The sequence below is a fragment of the Triturus cristatus genome, chromosome 7, assembly GCF_964204655.1.
Source record: "Triturus cristatus chromosome 7, aTriCri1.1, whole genome shotgun sequence".
In the NCBI taxonomy this organism is placed as follows: Eukaryota; Metazoa; Chordata; class Amphibia; order Caudata; family Salamandridae; genus Triturus; species Triturus cristatus.
This window is the reverse complement of record NC_140590.1, coordinates 1,551,224,824-1,551,242,459: the sequence shown is the minus strand read 5'-3', so window position 1 is coordinate 1,551,242,459 and position 17,636 is coordinate 1,551,224,824. Positions and strand designations below refer to the sequence as shown.

Here is a 17,636-nt window from a genome sequence, read left to right as displayed (position 1 = left end):
GGCACACACCCCTCCTGTCTCTGGGCACTGCTGGGAGTGTTAGGCACACACCCCTCCTGTCTCTGGGCACTGCTGGAAGGACTCTGCACACACCCCTCCTGTCTCTGGGCACTGCTGGGAGTGTTAGGCACACACCCCTCCTGTCTCTGGGCACTGCTGGGAGGACTCTGCACACACCCCTCCTGTCTCTGGGCACTGCTGGGAGGACTCTGCACACACCCCTCCTGTCTCTGGGCACTGCTGGGAGGACTCTGCACACACCCCTCCTGTCTCTGGGCACTGCTGGGAGTGTTAGGCACACACCCCTCCTGTCTCTGGGCACTGCTGGGAGTGTTAGGCACACACCCCTCCTGTCTCTGGGCACTGCTGGGAGGACTCTGCACACACCCCTCCTGTCTCTGGGCACTGCTGGGAAGACTCTGCACACACCCCTCCTGTCTCTGGGCACTGCTGGGAGTGTTAGGCACACACCCCTCCTGTCTCTGGGCACTGCTGGGAGGACTCTGCACACACCCCTCCTGTCTCTGGGCACTGCTGGGAGTGTTAGGCACACACCCCTCCTGTCTCTGGGCACTGCTGGGAGGACTCTGTACACACCCCTCCTGTCTCTGGGCACTGCTGGGAGTGTTAGGCACACACCCCTCCTGTCTCTGGGCACTGCTGGGAGGACTCTGCACACACCCCTCCTGTCTCTGGGCACGGCTGGGAGGACTCTGCACACACCCCTCCTGTCTCTGGGCACTGCTGGGAGTGTTAGGCACACACCCCTCCTGTCTCTGGGCACTGCTGGGAGTGTTAGGCACACACCCCTCCTGTCTCTGGGCACTGCTGGGAGGACTCTGCACACACCCCTCCTGTCTCTGGGCACTGCTGGGAGTGTTAGGCACACACCCCTCCTGTCTCTGGGCACTGCTGGGAGGACTCTGCACACACCCCTCCTGTCTCTGGGCACTGCTGGGAGTGTTAGGCACACACCCCTCCTGTCTCTGGGCACTGCTGGGAGTGTTAGGCACTCACCCCTCCTGTCTATGGGCACTGCTGGGAGTGTTAGGCACACACCCCTTCTGTCTCTGGGCACTGCTGGGAGTGTTAGGCACCCACCCCTCCTGTCTCTGGGCACTGCTGGGAGTGTTAGGCACACACCCCTCCTGTCTCTGGGCACTGCTGGGAGGACTCTGCACACACCCCTCCTGTCTCTGGGCACTGCTGGGAGGACTCTGCACACACCCCTCCTGTCTCTGGGCACTGCTGGGAGGACTCTGCACACACCCCTCCTATTTCACAATATGTACGCTTAGAACATACACGTGTGTGGGTTTGCTCCATGCATACGAGGTGGGGGTACGTGTCGTACATACACGGTTGGGGTGGGGGGTACGCTCCATGCATACGCGGGTGAGGGTACGGGTTGTACTTACACTGTTGGGGTGGGGGTACGCTCCATGCATACGCGGGTGAGGGTACGGGTCGTACTTACACTGTTGGGGTGGGGGGTACGCTCCATACGTATGTGGGGGGGTACGGGTCGTACTTACACTGTTGGGGTGGGGGTACGCTCCATACATACGCGGGTGAGGGTACGGGTCGTACTTACACTGTTGGGGTGGGGGTATGCTCAATGCATACGCAGGTGAGGGTACGGGTCGTACTTACACTGTTGGGGTGGGGGGTACGCTCCATACGTACGCGCGGGGGGGTACGGGTCGTACTTACACTGTTGGGGTGGGTGGTACGCTCCATACGTACGCGGGTGAGGGTATGGGTCGTACTTACACTGTTGGGGTGGGGGTACGCTCCATGCATACGCGGGTGAGGGTACAGGTCGTACATACACGGTTGGGGTGGGGGTGCACTCCATGCATACGCGGGTGGGGTTACGGTCCGTACGTACACTGTTGGCATGGGGGGTACGCTCCATGCATACGCTTGTGAGGGTACGGGTCGTACTTACACTGTTGGGGTGGGGGTACGCTCCATGTATACGCGGGTGAGGGTACGGGTCGTACTTACACTGTTGGGGTGGGGGGTACGCTCCATGCATACGCGGGTGAGGGCACGGGTCGTACTTACACTGTTGGGGTGGGGGGTACGCTCCATGCATACGCGGGTGAGGGTACGGGTCGTACTTACACTGTTGGGGTGGGGGGTACGCTCCATACGTATGCGGGTGAGGGTACGGGTCGTACTTACACTGTTGGGGTGGGGGTACGCTCCATGCATACGCGGGTGAGGGTACAGGTCGTACATACACGGTTGGGGTGGGGGTGCACTCCATGCATACGCGGGTGGGGTTACGGTCCGTACGTACACTGTTGGCATGGGGGGTACGCTCCATGCATACGCTTGTGAGGGTACGGGTCGTACTTACACTGTTGGGGTGGGGGTACGCTCCATGTATACGCGGGTGAGGGTACGGGTCGTACTTACACTGTTGGGGTGGGGGGTACGCTCCATGCATACGCGGGTGAGGGTACGGGTTGTACTTACACTGTTGGGGTGGGGGTACGCTCCATGCATACGCGGGTGAGGGTACGGGTCGTACTTACACTGTTGGGGTGGGGGGTACGCTCCATACATACGCGGGTGAGGGTACGGGTCGTACTTACACTGTTGGGGTGGGGGTATGCTCAATGCATACGCAGGTGAGGGTACGGGTCGTACTTACACTGTTGGGGTGGGGGGTACGCTCCATACGTACGCGCGGGGGGGTACGGGTCGTACTTACACTGTTGGGGTGGGTGGTACGCTCCATACGTACGCGGGTGAGGGTATGGGTCGTACTTACACTGTTGGGGTGGGGGTACGCTCCATGCATACGCGGGTGAGGGTACAGGTCGTACATACACGGTTGGGGTGGGGGTGCACTCCATGCATACGCGGGTGGGGGTACGGTCCGTACATATCCGTACCCACGCTGTGGAATGCTTGTGCGGGCCGTACCCAGGCCTTTGCCACGTGGGTACGAGCCGTCCCGCCATTGTTGGGGTGATGTAGGTGTGGGCGTGGTACAACTCGTACCCACGCTCTTAAGGCGTGGGTACGGGACGTACCTATATTGTTGTGTTGCCGGTTCGCGTCGTCAAGAACATCCATTGTGGCGGTCGCTGGCTTAGCTGGACACGCCCCCACCCCCTCGTAGTGACCAGGGCCTGAGGGTCAGGTATGTCCAGGGCATGTGTGCTGTGTGACTTTGGTGGGGGTTTTGTGGCCTGCCCCTGGTCCTGCCCCCCCCCCTTCCCCCCTCCCTTTGTTGTTCTGACCTTCTGCGGCGTCTGCGTCCGAACCTGTAGAGGAGGTCGACTGCTATGAGGGCCGGGATGACAAGTAGGTTCGGGTCCATGTCTGTCCGTCGCGTACAGGTACTCCTTGTTCGCGTCGTCCTGTCTGTCCGTCGCGTACAGGTCCTCCTTGTTCGCGTTGTCCTGATTTCCCGGCAGTTTTTGGCAGCCGGAAAATATTCACCGTGCGGGATGACGTCGGTGCGAATCGTGATTCCTGGTTCGTGAATGGCAGGCTGCGTGCGTCCCGACGTCATGTCGGCGCTTTCCCGGATCGCATTTGTACGTTGAAAGGCGCAAGAGTGTCATGCATTCTACCTGGGAAAGGCGCAAGAGTGTCATACATTCTACCTGGGAATATACCTTCATAGAGTCTGCTTTTGAATAATGAGCTCCCAGAGTTTAGAGTCATTCCAAGCCATCATAATGGTCTGCTTCGTCAGGCATAGTCTTGGATTTGAATGAGAGTCTATGGGCCTTGCCTATTAACTATCTACTGGCACCCTCTGGGTGGTTCAAGTGGTCACCAAAGAATGAATGGCTGACGCCCAGGCAGATGGCTAATTGCTAACAGGTGGAAAGTCCAAGATGCACAAATTAGCTGCCTATTATCGTCCTTCTCCTGAACAATAATTCCCCCTTGCCTGCTTCTCTGCACTACCTGACATGTTCACCAAGAAGTGCACCTTGTGCTGTTGTCTGTTCCTCCACCTCCATCGTCCTGGACTCCATCTTCTTCAATCCCCATCCCCATCACCATCACAGTGGTGGATTTTTCCACTGTGACTAATTTCTTCAAAATGGAGTCTAGGGTTTGGAATAATTCCTTTCTGACCCCAGGCATGGTCAAGGTCACTCATTGCAGACCCTTCCTCTTCACCATTCAAACTGCTGTCTCTCCTGGATTGGGTAGTGCAGGCGCCTGCATCTGGCGCCTCCTGGAAGACACCCAAAGGAGGAGGGCATCGCCCTGCGCAGGTAAGTAAATGTTATACCTGGCCCTTTTTGCAGGTTTATCCCTGAAAATTTTGCCTTTTGCCTCCTATTTTTCTGAACCTATTTTTGTTGCTTATAGGATTCTGGGCACTTTACCACTGCTGATCAGTGCTAAAGTGCATATGCTATCTGTAAATTGTAAATATGATTGGTTAACCGTGATTGGCATATTTGATTTACTGGTAAGCCCCTAGTAAAGTGCTCGGTGTGTGCCAGGGCCTGTAAATAAAATGCTACAAGGGAGCTTGCAGCACTGGTTGTGCCACCCACATGAGTAGCCCTGTAAATGTATCTTAGACTTACCAATGTAGTGTCTGCGCACTTAATTTTAAACTGCCATGTTGACCTGGCAAGTGCACCCATTTCCCAGGCCCATACCTTCCCTTTTCTTGCATGTAAGGCACCCGTCAGGTAGGCCCAAGGTACTGCCATGGGCAGGGTGCAGTGTATGTGAAATGTAGGACATGTACTGGTGTGAGTGACATGTCCTGATAGTGGAATACTATGGGGCAGATTTACAAGCCCCTTGCAACACTTTTGTGTCACTTTTAACATGGGAAAAGTGACGCAAAAGTGGCTTAAGGGGCTTGTAAATCTGCCCCTGTGTATTTCGTTTTTCACTTTTGAAAGGCTGTCTGTCCCGTAGCCTAACATGGGAGCTGCATTGTAACATTTTACAACTGTAACTTTCCATTGGGACAAGATAGATAAATGGACTGGTGGCTCTCTGGAATCAGAATTTAATAACAGATCTTTTAGTAAAGATGGTTTTTAAATTGTTTGAAAATGCCACTTTTAGAAAGTGGGCATTTTCTTGTTTAACCATCCTGTGTGCCTCTGCCAGTCTGTGTATTCCCCGTCTGGTTTTGGAGTGACAGGAGCTGGGGTTGTGCATTCGCACTAGACAGACACAAGGGGGGATTGAGGTGTGCCATGCCTTTCCTGGGTGACTCATAGCCAGGCTGAATAGAGCTTGAATGCATTTAGAGTGGTGGGAGGAGCTGTCACATACACCTGAATGGACTGGGATTGCCTTGCACAAAGCTGTCTTATGTGGGTAAGAGATACTTTGTTTGTGCTAACTTCAAAGGTAAAAGTGGTATAAATACTACATCCAGGTGGCAGCCTTCAGAGGTAGCACATTCATTATATATCTTTCAGAAGTCTGCATGGGTTGAACTTCATTCAGTCTAAGCTAGCTGAGACATTGCACCTTAGGTATGCCACAAGAATACCATTTTAATAATATTGTGCTACCAGAATATCATGGGCAAAATATCAATGATCAAACTATCAAAAAGGTAAGTGCAGAAGGGAAGTATAAATGTACTATTCTTAACTCTTGGAGTTAAGTATAGTAAATCTATACTTACCTATGGGAAGTGCAGTTCAGTATAGTAAATCTATACTTATGTATATGTAATTTGGTCCTTGATATTTTGCCTACGCTATTCTGGTAGCACAACATTATTGAGACTATATTCTGACATACAACCAAGCATCAGTTGTGCAATGCCCACCTTGTAGTTCAGATGTTCATCGTGGGTAATCACACTACTCCTGATCCAATGGTCTGTGTTTCACAACTTTGGGGTGCACTGCCTCCTCTCCGTTGTCTTGTTCTGAATGAAAATGTTCTGCTCCACAGTTTCAGCATCAGAGCACCCAATCTTTTTTATCAGCAATAGGGAGGCTTGCGAATACCACAGCAAACCAAGAGTTAGACACACTTTTTTTTAACCATATTTTATTGGCTTTTAACCCTTTCGCTGTGGCGGGAATTCCGCCGCAGCGCTGGGGGGTGTGGGGGGGCAGCGCGGTGGCGCGGTGCTCATGACGGAACCGCTCCGTCATGAGCCGCGGTTGAGCTGTGCTCATGACGGAGTGGTTCCGTCATGACTCCGCCCACTGCGCTAATCGCCCGCACAGGCGGGGAATTAGCGCCGCGTGGGCGGCGCGGCCGCCAACGGCCGCAGCATGACGGAACCACTCCGACATGAGCACACGGCGACCGTGGCTCATGACGGAGCGGTTCCGTCATGAGTGGGGAAGGGGTTAAACAATACCAACATACATGCTCATTTGTAGGCTTGTATCTAGCGCCCAGTGGACATACCATTTACATTCTCTAGTACATTGTCTTCAACATTCCCTTTGAGACAAAAATAACCCCCCCTACCCCCTTGAGTTGCGCTTAGGTAAACAGGCGAGTGTTTCTACGTGCTACTGGGTTCTCGTGTGTCAGTCTCTCAGATTCCATGCGTTATAGTGCTATACCTCCCGATGTCGTTAGGTTGAATGTCCCTCCTGCCACTCTTGGAGTGCTCGCTCCACTATTGTTGTCCTGCTCATTCATCACCAACTCACAATCTAGGCTTTCCCATTCTCTAGCCCTCTCCATTTTACCTATTCCCCGGTTGGCCTCTCTGAGTAACAATCTACCTTCTGCTCCTGCCCACCTCTCAAGCTCTAATGCGGGCCGATGCTAGGTACAATCTATGTAGCACATAATAGTTAATTAATTTAAATCTCACATTTCTTGATGCTTTTGGGGTGCCTTCTAGGATTTTATCCCACTCTCCCTCTGATATCTGTTTACCCAAGTCTTCTTCCCATTGTAATCGCAAGCGCTCTAACGGCTTTTGCATATCCCACAGTATTGCCTTATAGAGGCAGGACACCGTCTTAATTCTTCCTTCTGACAGCGCAACATATCTGCATCCCGCCAGTGCACACGTTCCCTCACCCCCAGTTTCCAGTGTGTTCTAATCCTTCACGTGAGGGCCCTATGCTTCAGGAAGTGACCCCCGGGCAAGTCATAAGCTGTTTGCAAGTCTTCAAACAAAAGTAGCGTGGAATCTTGGTACAGATCCCCCATCTCTCTTAGTCCTGCCTCAACCCAGGCCTCCAGCCCTGCCCAGTGCTCACCCTGTGGAAGATAGCTAGCATTGTAATAGGTATGTCAGGGGAATCGGGAGTCCCAGCACCTACTTTCCTCAAGTATCTAGCCCAGCAGCGCACCACCACCCTAGCTTCGGTTGTGTCTTCAGATATATTCCAACGCACTTGCAACAGGATTTTTGCCAGAGTTGCAGTGTCTGGTGCAGTTGGGCATTGTTCCCTTTCCGGGTTACGATCCGCTGCAAACCATTTGATCAGACAATATAGTTGCACAGCTAAGTAGTAACTCTCAAAATCAGGTACCGTTAGCCCGCCCTCCGCTGTGGGGTGTCTCAGTGAGGCCAACGCCACTCTCCTTCGTCCTGCACCCCAAAGGAATGACGTGACCATTGAGTCAAGCTCTTTGAACATCGCTAGAGGGATCCACACCGGGAGAGTCCCGAAGTAGTATAGGAGGGGCGTCAGCGTTACCATTTTCAGGACGGCTACCCTTCCAGCCACTGACAGCTGTAGGGTTCCCCAAAAGTTCATCACTAATTTGCTGACCTTATCGCCTTACCCACATTACCTTCCAGTAATTCCGTCGCTCTGTGATATATTTTAACTCCAAGGTACCGTAGGCAGCTAGGCTCCCACCTCAAGTGTTCTAGATCAAGCAGCGGGGGGGGGGGTTATCCGGCCTCATTGGGTATAAGCTGGATTTTTGTCAATTGACTTTAAGGCCAGACACGGTGCCAAATCGGACCAGCATGTCAAGCGCTCCGCGCAGTTCGTCCTTCGTGTTGCATAAGAATAGCAAGAGGTAGTCAGCATACAATGCTATGAAGTGGTGCCCCGCTCCCATCTTCAGGCCCATATAGTCCTGTCCGCTCCTGGCTCTGCTCGCCAGTGGTTCCATAGCCAGTGCAAACAGGAGCGGGGAGAGGAGGCATCCTTGCCTTGTGCCTCTCTCCACCCTCTGTCTAGGCGAGATAGTCCTCCCAGTGCACACTCAGGTCGTAGGGGATGTATATAGCAGGTGCACCCATGCCAGAAATCCTTTCCCCCCAGACCCATCTTGGCCAGAGCTTCATATAGGTACGACCACTCCGGGCTGTCAAATGCCTTCTCTATGTCCACTGCGCACACTGCCGCCTCTCGCTTGTCATACTCCCCGGAATCCATCACAGCCAGGAGTCGTCTGATATTTATGGCTGTGTTCTGCCCCAGGATAAACCCCGCCTGGTCCACATGAACCAGGTTGGACATGTGAGGGAGTAAGCGCGTCGCAAGTATTTTACTCAGGATTTTATAATCCATGTTTAACATGGATAGTGGCCTGTAAGCCGTGTAGTTGTGTGTTTCCTTCCCTAGCTTGGGTAATGGGATAATAAGGGCCTCCCTGTCACTTTCGGGTAATTCTCCGAGTTCTCAGGCTTCTTGGTACATTGTAACCAGACGGGGGGCCAGCTCCTCTGCATATTTTGCATAGAATTCAGCCGGTAGGTCGTCTGTGCCCAGGGTCGTGTTTCGCGCCATGCCCTTAATGGCAACCCACACCTCCTGCTGTGTGATGTCTGCTCCCAGTTCTTCTACCGCTTCTGGGCTCAGGCTCGTCAGCTGTAAGTCGGTCAGGTATTCCCTTACGTCCGTAGGCTCGCCTTTGCGCTTCTTCCTATAGAGTTTGGCATATTAGCGGGCAAAGACCTCATTGATCTTTTCTTGTGTGAAGTGTCTAGCCCCCCCACTCATCCGTTATCTCCACCAGGGGGGACCCCTATTCACCGGATTCGTCAGCCATGCCAGAAGCGACCCTGACTTGTCCCTCTCAGCGTGCGTAAGCTCCAAGTATTTCTTGTAGTCGAAGCTTCTAAGCCTCTCCGTCTGCTTCTCCACTTCCTCCTTGGTGTCTAAGAGTGCCTGTTGAAGCTCCGGGTGCCTTGGCCTTCTGCATTCTACCTCTCTGAGAGCTGTCTCTGCCCCCTCCACTACTCTCATGATGACGCGCCTGACACCCGTGGCACGTGTAATGCATTGGCACTCTGTGTTCAGCGATGCAGTCATTCCCGCATTAGTTTAGAAATAGTGTGCTATTTCGCCCCTTATTTCTTCCCGGAAGACCTGGTCTTCCAGGGTGCCCAGGCGAAGTGTCCACAAAGGAATCGCGGTTGCTGGGTGTGCCCACCTCAGGGACAGAACTAGCGGATTATGATCCGAGATGGTGCCCGGACTTCGCGCAAGGTATTCCGCAGCAGTGACATGACGCTGAGCATCTACTGAGCATAAGAAGGCTCAAGAGTAAGACACATAGGGGATATGTACAAGGAAGTGGCGGAGAGAGACGTTAGCCTTCCTGGCTTAACGCCTTTCTCCGCCACTTCTGAAACCCAAGGCTGCACCATATTTCCAAGAATGTGGTGCATCCTTGCGTTTTCCCCTATGATGGTGCTAAGTTTTGCAACTTAGCGCCAACACAGGCACCCTTGTCCCATAGTGCAAGGGTGCCTGCATGCAGGGGAGGATTGTTTATGTGTAGGACGGTGTCCCTTCCTGCACATAAACAATCCTAAAATCCCATTTTTTCACTGTCATGTGTGCTGCTTCATGCAGCACACATGAACGTCACAAAATGGCATTTTTTGTTAAAGGATTGTTTATGTACAGGAAGGGACACCTTCCTGTACATAAAAAATCCATGGCATTTTGCTTTTTCCATGTGTGCTGCACAAGGCAGCACACATGGAAAAAGCAAAAACGAGTAGAAATAATGCATTTCTCCTCGTTTCGCCAACTTAAGACCTGGTTTTTCCTGGTCTTAATTTTGGCGTTGCCTCCTATGTACACCACCCGTGTACATAGGGGCAGCGTCAACATCAATGGGTGTTGCGGTGGAACGCCCACCACAACACCCACTGCCCACCACTTTCACGCTAACCATAACATGAAAGTAGGCCTTATTTACAAGGTAGCGTTAAGCTACGTTAAGTGGCTTAATGCTGCCTTGTAAATAAGGCTAAGCCCCTATCGCCACCTCACTGTCAGTAAAAGTGACGTGGTGGCGTTAGGGGCATTTACATTTGCCCCATAATTACCTAAATATAGGTACCAAGGATGCCTTCTCCCAGCAGACTATAGCAGACAGCTTCTCTTCTCTTGTGAACAACCTCCCTCTGTGTCTCTGCCATGAGGCTGTCACACATTGACACCTTTATGGGACTACTCCATGATGACAGACAGCTCTAATCCTAGCAAATTATGCTCCACCAATATCCCTTGGTGCAGTCACAGGGATGCAATTTACAGAGGTTTCTAATAATATTTTCAAATATTGTATGGACTCTTGGCCATGATCTAACGGTCAACCTCCAATCAGCTTCCAAACAGGGAAAAAGGTGACCTCTGCACCCTCCTTGTTTCCAGCAGCCCACCAATCTTCAGGCAGTCAGCACTTGCCATGCTGCTTCTTGGATGTTTGTCTAGACTGGTCTTGATACTTTCTCATTTCATTGAATGGGACAGTCTGAGTGCAACATTTAGAACTTTGGAAATTAGGCTGATTTTTTTCCCTTGGACACACCCAAATCCAGTTGCCTCCCTTCATTTGGACCCAGGGGATTTTGTGATTCATAACTCTTATCAAAACTTTGGAGAATATTTGAAAAAAGTGTAATTTCCTATTCAGGACAGGTTGCTGGGGACCTGATCCTGTGTTTTGCTCATCCTTTGGGCTCCTTCTTGTGAACCCTCATCCACAATTATCTCCCCTTGCAAAGTACCTTGAGTTCATCAACTTTATATCAACCAGTTGTTGATTTAAATCTGCAAAACAATAACTCAGGATGTAATCTGTTAGAACCAAATTGTGTAACCTGTGAAAAGTAATTTAGTGTTAGAAAAGGAATAGATTGCAACCACTTGAAGGAAGCCATCTTTTTTGTAGAACCTTAGTACATTATTTGAGAAGAGCTAAAGACAGCCCAAAGATAGTCCATCAAACCCAAGAGGTATGGGTGGATAATGCACTGACGACACAAAGTGATTGAATTTAGTAAGGTGGATTGTAATTTATCAATGCAGGCAATACTTCAGTCCCTTATCGGTACATTTTTTACATGCGTCATTTACTGTGTTCCTTTCCGATATCTGTTTTGTGACGGGATCTACACTTTAAAGAGAAGTCAATCTTGCAGAGTGCAATCTGTTGCTATATATCACTGTATTTCTGAGGATGTCTCACTTGTATCCATGTAACTTGAGCAACGTTTCGAAAGTAAACTTCTGCCTGAACTTAGATGTGTCCCATTTTAAAGCCATTCCTACAATAAGTCAATGTCTGCGATATGCATAAGCAATAAGTACCATCAAATCCAGACTTATAACAAAATTTTGAGGATAAAAAAATTAGGAATGGCAAACCTTGATTTCTGGAGGACCAGCTTATACCAGAGTTCGAGTGGATGCCCACAGCAACGTATTCACGGGGAGCTAATAGAGGCACAGGGTCTTTCAGGGACAGGCAAATCAGGAAGTCAGGGAGGGGAAGAGAGTTTTTAGTGAAGAATATTGAAGTACCTGACTCCAAGCGATTGGCTGAAACTTAAATTGTTAGGTCTGTGATAAGGGAGTAAGCAAATTGGTGATGACCTTTTAACTTTGATAGTGTTAGCACTTTTCTTTGTACACAAATGGGGCCCACAGAGCACTATCTTATGAATCAAAGTTGACAAATGAGGCTGGTCAACAAATCAATACAGATAAATAATATGACGCACATTAGGCTCTACAGTGAAAACAGAGGACGACTATGGGGCATATTTACAAGAGAATGGCAGAGCGCGGTTTTAAGCCAAAATTGCTAAAGCCACGCTCCGCCATTCTGAAAATGCAGGGATGCGCCATATTTACAATGATACAGCGCACCCCTGCATTTTCCCTAGCCATGGTGCTAAACTCAGCTGCCTGGCGTCATAGTGCAGGGTGCCTATGTTCAAGGAATGATTGTTTATGTGCAGAAAGGTGTCCCTTCCTGCACACTAACAATCACTAATGGTGATTTGTAACTCCTATGTGTGCTGCATTGTGCAGCACACATAAAAGTTGCAAATTGTCATTTTTTTCATGATTATTTATGTGCAGGAAGTGACACCTTCCTGCACCTAAACAATCATTCATGGGATTTGCTGTTTCTATGTGTGCTGCACAATGCAGCACACATAGAAACAGCAAAAACAAAGAGAAATTACGCATTTCTTCTCTTTTCGCCATTAAGACCAGGTTTTTTGTGGTCTTAATTTTTGTGCTGGCCCAAATTTACGCGACCCATGTAAATAGGGGGTAGCATCAAAAAGCAATAGGTGCTGCAGCAAAATGCCCACCACAACACCCATTGCCCGCCGTTTTCACTTTAAGTGCTGCATGAAAGGGGGCCTTATTCACATGGTGCCATTAAGCCACATTAAGTGGCTTAACGCCACCTTGTAAATAAGGCGAAGGGCTAATCGCCATGGGAATGTCATAAAAATTGATGATCTTGTGGTGATAAACTCTTGTAAAGATGCCCCTAAGTTTTCAAACCATAAAGGTTTATTAAAGGTCAAAAGTTTACAGAAGGCACATCATCAAGTTAGTATCAATCAATTATCAAACTATAAATACATTGAATACACCACCGCAATGATAGAGTTTAAAAAGTCAGTTCTCCCATAAAGACAGTACCCTTCTGTGCTCTAAACTGTCTCGGCAGAGGACAAAGTATGTCCATACGTATTGGGAGTTGTAATTCGAAACTGCACTAGCTTAAATCACACATTTCTAACATTTGCTACACCTACACATAGTTCCCATAAAATGATCCAATCAGGTTAGAGTAAAATGATTCAATCTTGAGTTCATTAGCTTATTAGGATCGCGATCCCCCACAATACAACTTTTCTCGATGTCCTTCAATCTTACATTTACCTGCAACAAAACGAGATACATTGGACCAGCCTGTTCTCTGCAGGTGTTTTCGCGGATCGATAGCAGGTATTACATTCCTCAATGATTACAACAAAATAAAACATTTCTTCTCATGAGAAAGAAAGAAACAGAACATCATATTAAACAGCATTTAATTCAGCTTGCCTAGTAATAAAGGTTTATGTGTCATGAAGCAAGATGGCACCCGATGTTAGCCATTTTAAAATGCAGGCATCCATTCGCTATGGTCAACCTAAACATGACTAATACACAGTTAATAACATTTGCATGTTTACGTGTTAATGTCGATTTAATGCAAAATGTTTAATATTCAAAAAGCCTTCAATCGTTTGATTTCGTTTGAATGTTGCATGTGCCATCTATGCTTTATCGGTCTAAACAATGATGAACGAGTGGTCATGCTGACGGTTGTTGCTTTTTCCTTTTCCTGCTAGAATTAGCAATCATACTTGTGCATCGTGAGCACATGATACAACTAAAAAGGACTGGTGCCCCATTCTTTTCCCAGGATGCTATGCGGTGTAAGTATGAACATGCTTAGTAAAACACAGTCAAATCTTAAATAACCTGTCAATTGGTACATGAAATTAGGAGCTAGAAATTCGAACTTAAAAATACAGACAGAATCTGAACTAAATGGCGGCATCCTCAGTGGGTGTTGTATCGCTGCTGTGAAAGGTATGGAGGGGAAACAGCCATTATAACGCAGTCATTACAATGACCTACCTTTACAACGCAACTGTTACAACGCAACTGCCTTTACATCGCATGCCATTACAATGCATGCCATTACAACGCATGTCACTACAATGCATGCATTACAACACATACCATTACAATGCATGCCATTACTATGCATTATAAGGTAAGTAACAGAGATTCGTTTAGTATTCGGGTGGGTATTGGTTTTGGGGTACATGAGAATAGTAATTTTTATCCAACACTTTCCCTACTGTTGCACTCAATGGAGTGGGAATAGTAATTTTACCCCTTTACTATCCAACACTTAGTAATTTTTACCCCTACACTATCCAACACATACCCTACTGTTGCCCTAAAAGTTTTATGCATTGTAATGGTATGCGTTATAATGGTAGTTTTCAAAAATGCGTTGTAATGGCATGCGTTGTAAAATCATGCAATGTAATGGTAGCTGCGATGTAAAGTCTGTGTTGTAAAAGCATGTGTTGTAATTGGATGCGTTGTAACATAATATATTCATGGAGGGGCAACAGCCATTACAACGCAGCCATTACAATAACCTACCTTTACAATGCAACTGTTCGTATGGAGAGGATGGGGCATTACAGTTAAAGCTGACAACTTTGGAACTGGGGAATAAGGTTTGAATCCCAGCGTCCGCTCAACATCCTGTGATTATGGCCAAAATCGCTTATTTTCTCTGTGCCTAAAAAAATGGATCTGACCTTGTGTAATGTAACTGATGCTCATATAAAGCGCTCCAATTCCCTTGGGATGAGTGCACAATATATAAACCTACAAAAAAAGTTCTCATTTGCTGGCCAACATATCAGTTGCTAAAAACTGTGCTCTCTTTTCCCTGCCAGTTCAAATACAATAGGTATTGCATCTCCAACCTTGGCCCTATTTGGATTCTCCACTTAGGAAAACAGGTGAAAAAATGCATTATCTAAAAGCAATTACAGACATGGGGGTTTGCTGACCCCCACAGGTTACCATGCCTGTGACTCTATCCATTTGTAGTGGGTTGCAATGTGCGACCTGTTTCATGCATAAAATTGGGGCAGCCCGAGTTGCAATTTACTACGATTTAGAATTTTGTGAACCGACCTATTAGTCCATAGGTTGGTTTGCAGAATTCCTTTGCATTCACAAAAGTCAGTGCGTAATTTGCAGACACTTTTTGCAAATGGAAAACTCGTATATTGGGCTCAGTAACGTGGTGAGAAGAGCTGGAACAGGATACAGGGACCAGATTACTTCAAACGTAAAGCGCTAGTATAGAGTGTCAATTTTCCAAGCAAATTTGTACTCAATATACTAACTCTTTATATAACCATGAGGTGGAATTGGCCCAACCCTTAAGGAGACTGACAGCGGCCAAGACTTAATAAAAAAGGTATAATGTCTCTTTATGCCCCATGGCATAATTGAAATATCAACCAGAGTTTAATATGTAGATAATATGTGTAAGCCCCCAAAGATTTTCTTAGGACCTGTCATGGCAGGCGGTGCTGCTTGACAGCCAAGGTTGCAGAATATCAAGAATACCTACTTTTGATTCGACCTCATGCCTCCTTCTTCCACCTCCCTACACTTCCTGTATCTATCCCAAAATTGCAGGTTTTTCACCCGTGCTTTCTCCCTTTGAAACTGGTTTGCTGTTGGTCTATTCCTCCTCCTTTCTCCCTTTTCATCTTTTCTCTCTCTTGATCTGGGGCAAAGTCTATGATGAAAATTAATTCCCTGCCCACAAAAATGAATGCTGGTGTCCACCGGCTGCAAGCACCGGCACAAATTAAGTGTCAATATGAGACCACCTTCTCTCATGCTTCCTATTGACTTGGTTAGCATGATGCTGCACCACTTCTGATCATGTCACTTAATGCACACCACATGAAGACTGCACCACAAATTTCACTCAATTTGGGGTGCTACACTTATGTCACTGATCTGCCGCAGGCAGAGGCTGGCAAATTAGGGCTAGTGCATGTGGATGTATAGAGTACCAATGGGACAGGGGGGAAGGCCCCTGAAGCTGAAGTCTCCAGTGATGCATTGGTGTCTTTTTCTAGTAAAATGGTGGCAATTGTGGGGCACTGACAGTAACTATCTGGCTCCAAATATGTGTGATTTTAACAATTGCTACATCAACTACACTCTATATTTATTAACATATAACATGTTAGTACCTATCAATTTCCTCAAATGAACTGACTTCATACTAATGAGAAATATGTATTTGGGATTACTGTATCAGACTTGATGTTGATATCTTTGCAGCTGGAAGGTGCATGCATTATTTAAAGGCTTGGCTTGAGTGACTAATATTGAGGTCAAAAGTATTGTGATACAAAAATACCACTACAAAATTACAGAGGACAAACATTTTGACTTTACATTACATACCTGCTGTGTAAAGTACCAAATTGTTGGACGAAAAAAAATAGTGGACTAAAGTATGACCATTAGCTGGATAAGTACTTTAAAATAAATTACAAAACATAGACCTAAAACACTATCACAAATACAAAACAGTAAGCAAAATTCAAACTAAAATAAATAAAAAGTATTCACAAATACTACTATAAATTATATCCAACAAACATTAATAAAAAATATATACAAGGTGTATGTAAGTGGGAAATATTTACAATTCTAACTTCACCTTAATACATATTAAAATACATATTAAAAGATTACATATCTCCATTTAAACAAAAATAAAATAAAAAATGCACAAAATAAAATAAAATTTACTATTCCCACTCCAAGCTGAGCAACAGCAGAGAACTTTATATTTGAGCTCCAAGCACTCCACAATCAATTCCATGTCCGTAGTTCACGTAAGTTTCCAATGTCTTTTTTCAGACATTATAGTTCATAATCCTAATAATATAACTTGTGAGGAAAAAGACTACTGTCTATTTTCTTTTGAGGAAGATTTGGTGACTCTACCTCCTCCTTAAGCACCCTATATAATTGTATATTTTCTGTTGGGACAACCGCAGATCAGACTGTTGTGTCCGCCACTTTCCCTAGTCACCACTATTATTGTAACAGCAGAGAACTTGTTGGACTTTGGCAGGGTCATGTTTACTATTCCCACACCAACCTGAGCAACAGTTGAGACCATATTGGACATTGGAAGGGTCAGATTTACTGTTCCATTCCAACCTGAACAAGAGCACGGAAAATGTTGGACTTTGGATGCAAAGAATTAGCTAGAAAATTGAAATATCCCCCACTTTGAGCCATACCTGTAATGATACCGAGTGAACAAAACAAGTATGCTCAATTATTTCCTTGATGTTCATCTCTACTCATCCATCCATTCATTCTCCCTATCGCAATCCACCTTCACATCCATCATTCTATCATTTCACCCATCAATTCACCACATTCATCCATCGCTTCATTGTTCCATCCACTAACCATTTAATTCAACTATACAGTCAAACATTCATTTGTCAAACCTTCACTTTTCCATCTTTCTGTCCATCTACACCCTCCATAAATTTTTTCAACATTGCATGCAATGATTATTCTGTTCACAAACTGATGCATCACCCATTCATTCTTCCATCCTTTCACTTTTCCATCCATCCTTCTTTACAGCTATCCATCCTTCCATTCAGTCATTATTTTTCCTTCCATCCATCTTTGTACCAAGTGAACCTGCCACCTTTACATCCAACATTTCATCTTTATGGCCATGCAACATTGCAATCACTTTTCCATGACATTTTAACCCTTCCTTTCAACGTAACTTCTTTTCTTTAATGTTTCCTTCATTCCTTT

The 17,636-nt window shown here is 47.1% G+C and overlaps 1 protein-coding gene across 5 annotated transcripts in view; it reads left to right on the top strand.

Annotated features, from left to right (window-relative positions):
* Nucleotides 1–17,636, top strand: part of LOC146812356 (delayed-rectifier potassium channel regulatory subunit KCNS1-like) — a 235,291-nt gene that overhangs the window by 74,833 nt on the left and 142,822 nt on the right. For all 5 annotated transcript variants that reach the window (XR_014966838.1, XM_085619351.1, XM_085619349.1 and 2 more), the window contains exon 3: nt 13,568–13,654. Coding sequence is in view for 3 of the 5 variants with exons in the window: in XM_085619351.1 (XP_085475477.1) it covers nt 13,643–13,654 (12 nt within the window). In the remaining 2 variants the exon portion in view is untranslated. The remainder of the gene's footprint in view (nt 1–13,567; nt 13,655–17,636) is intronic.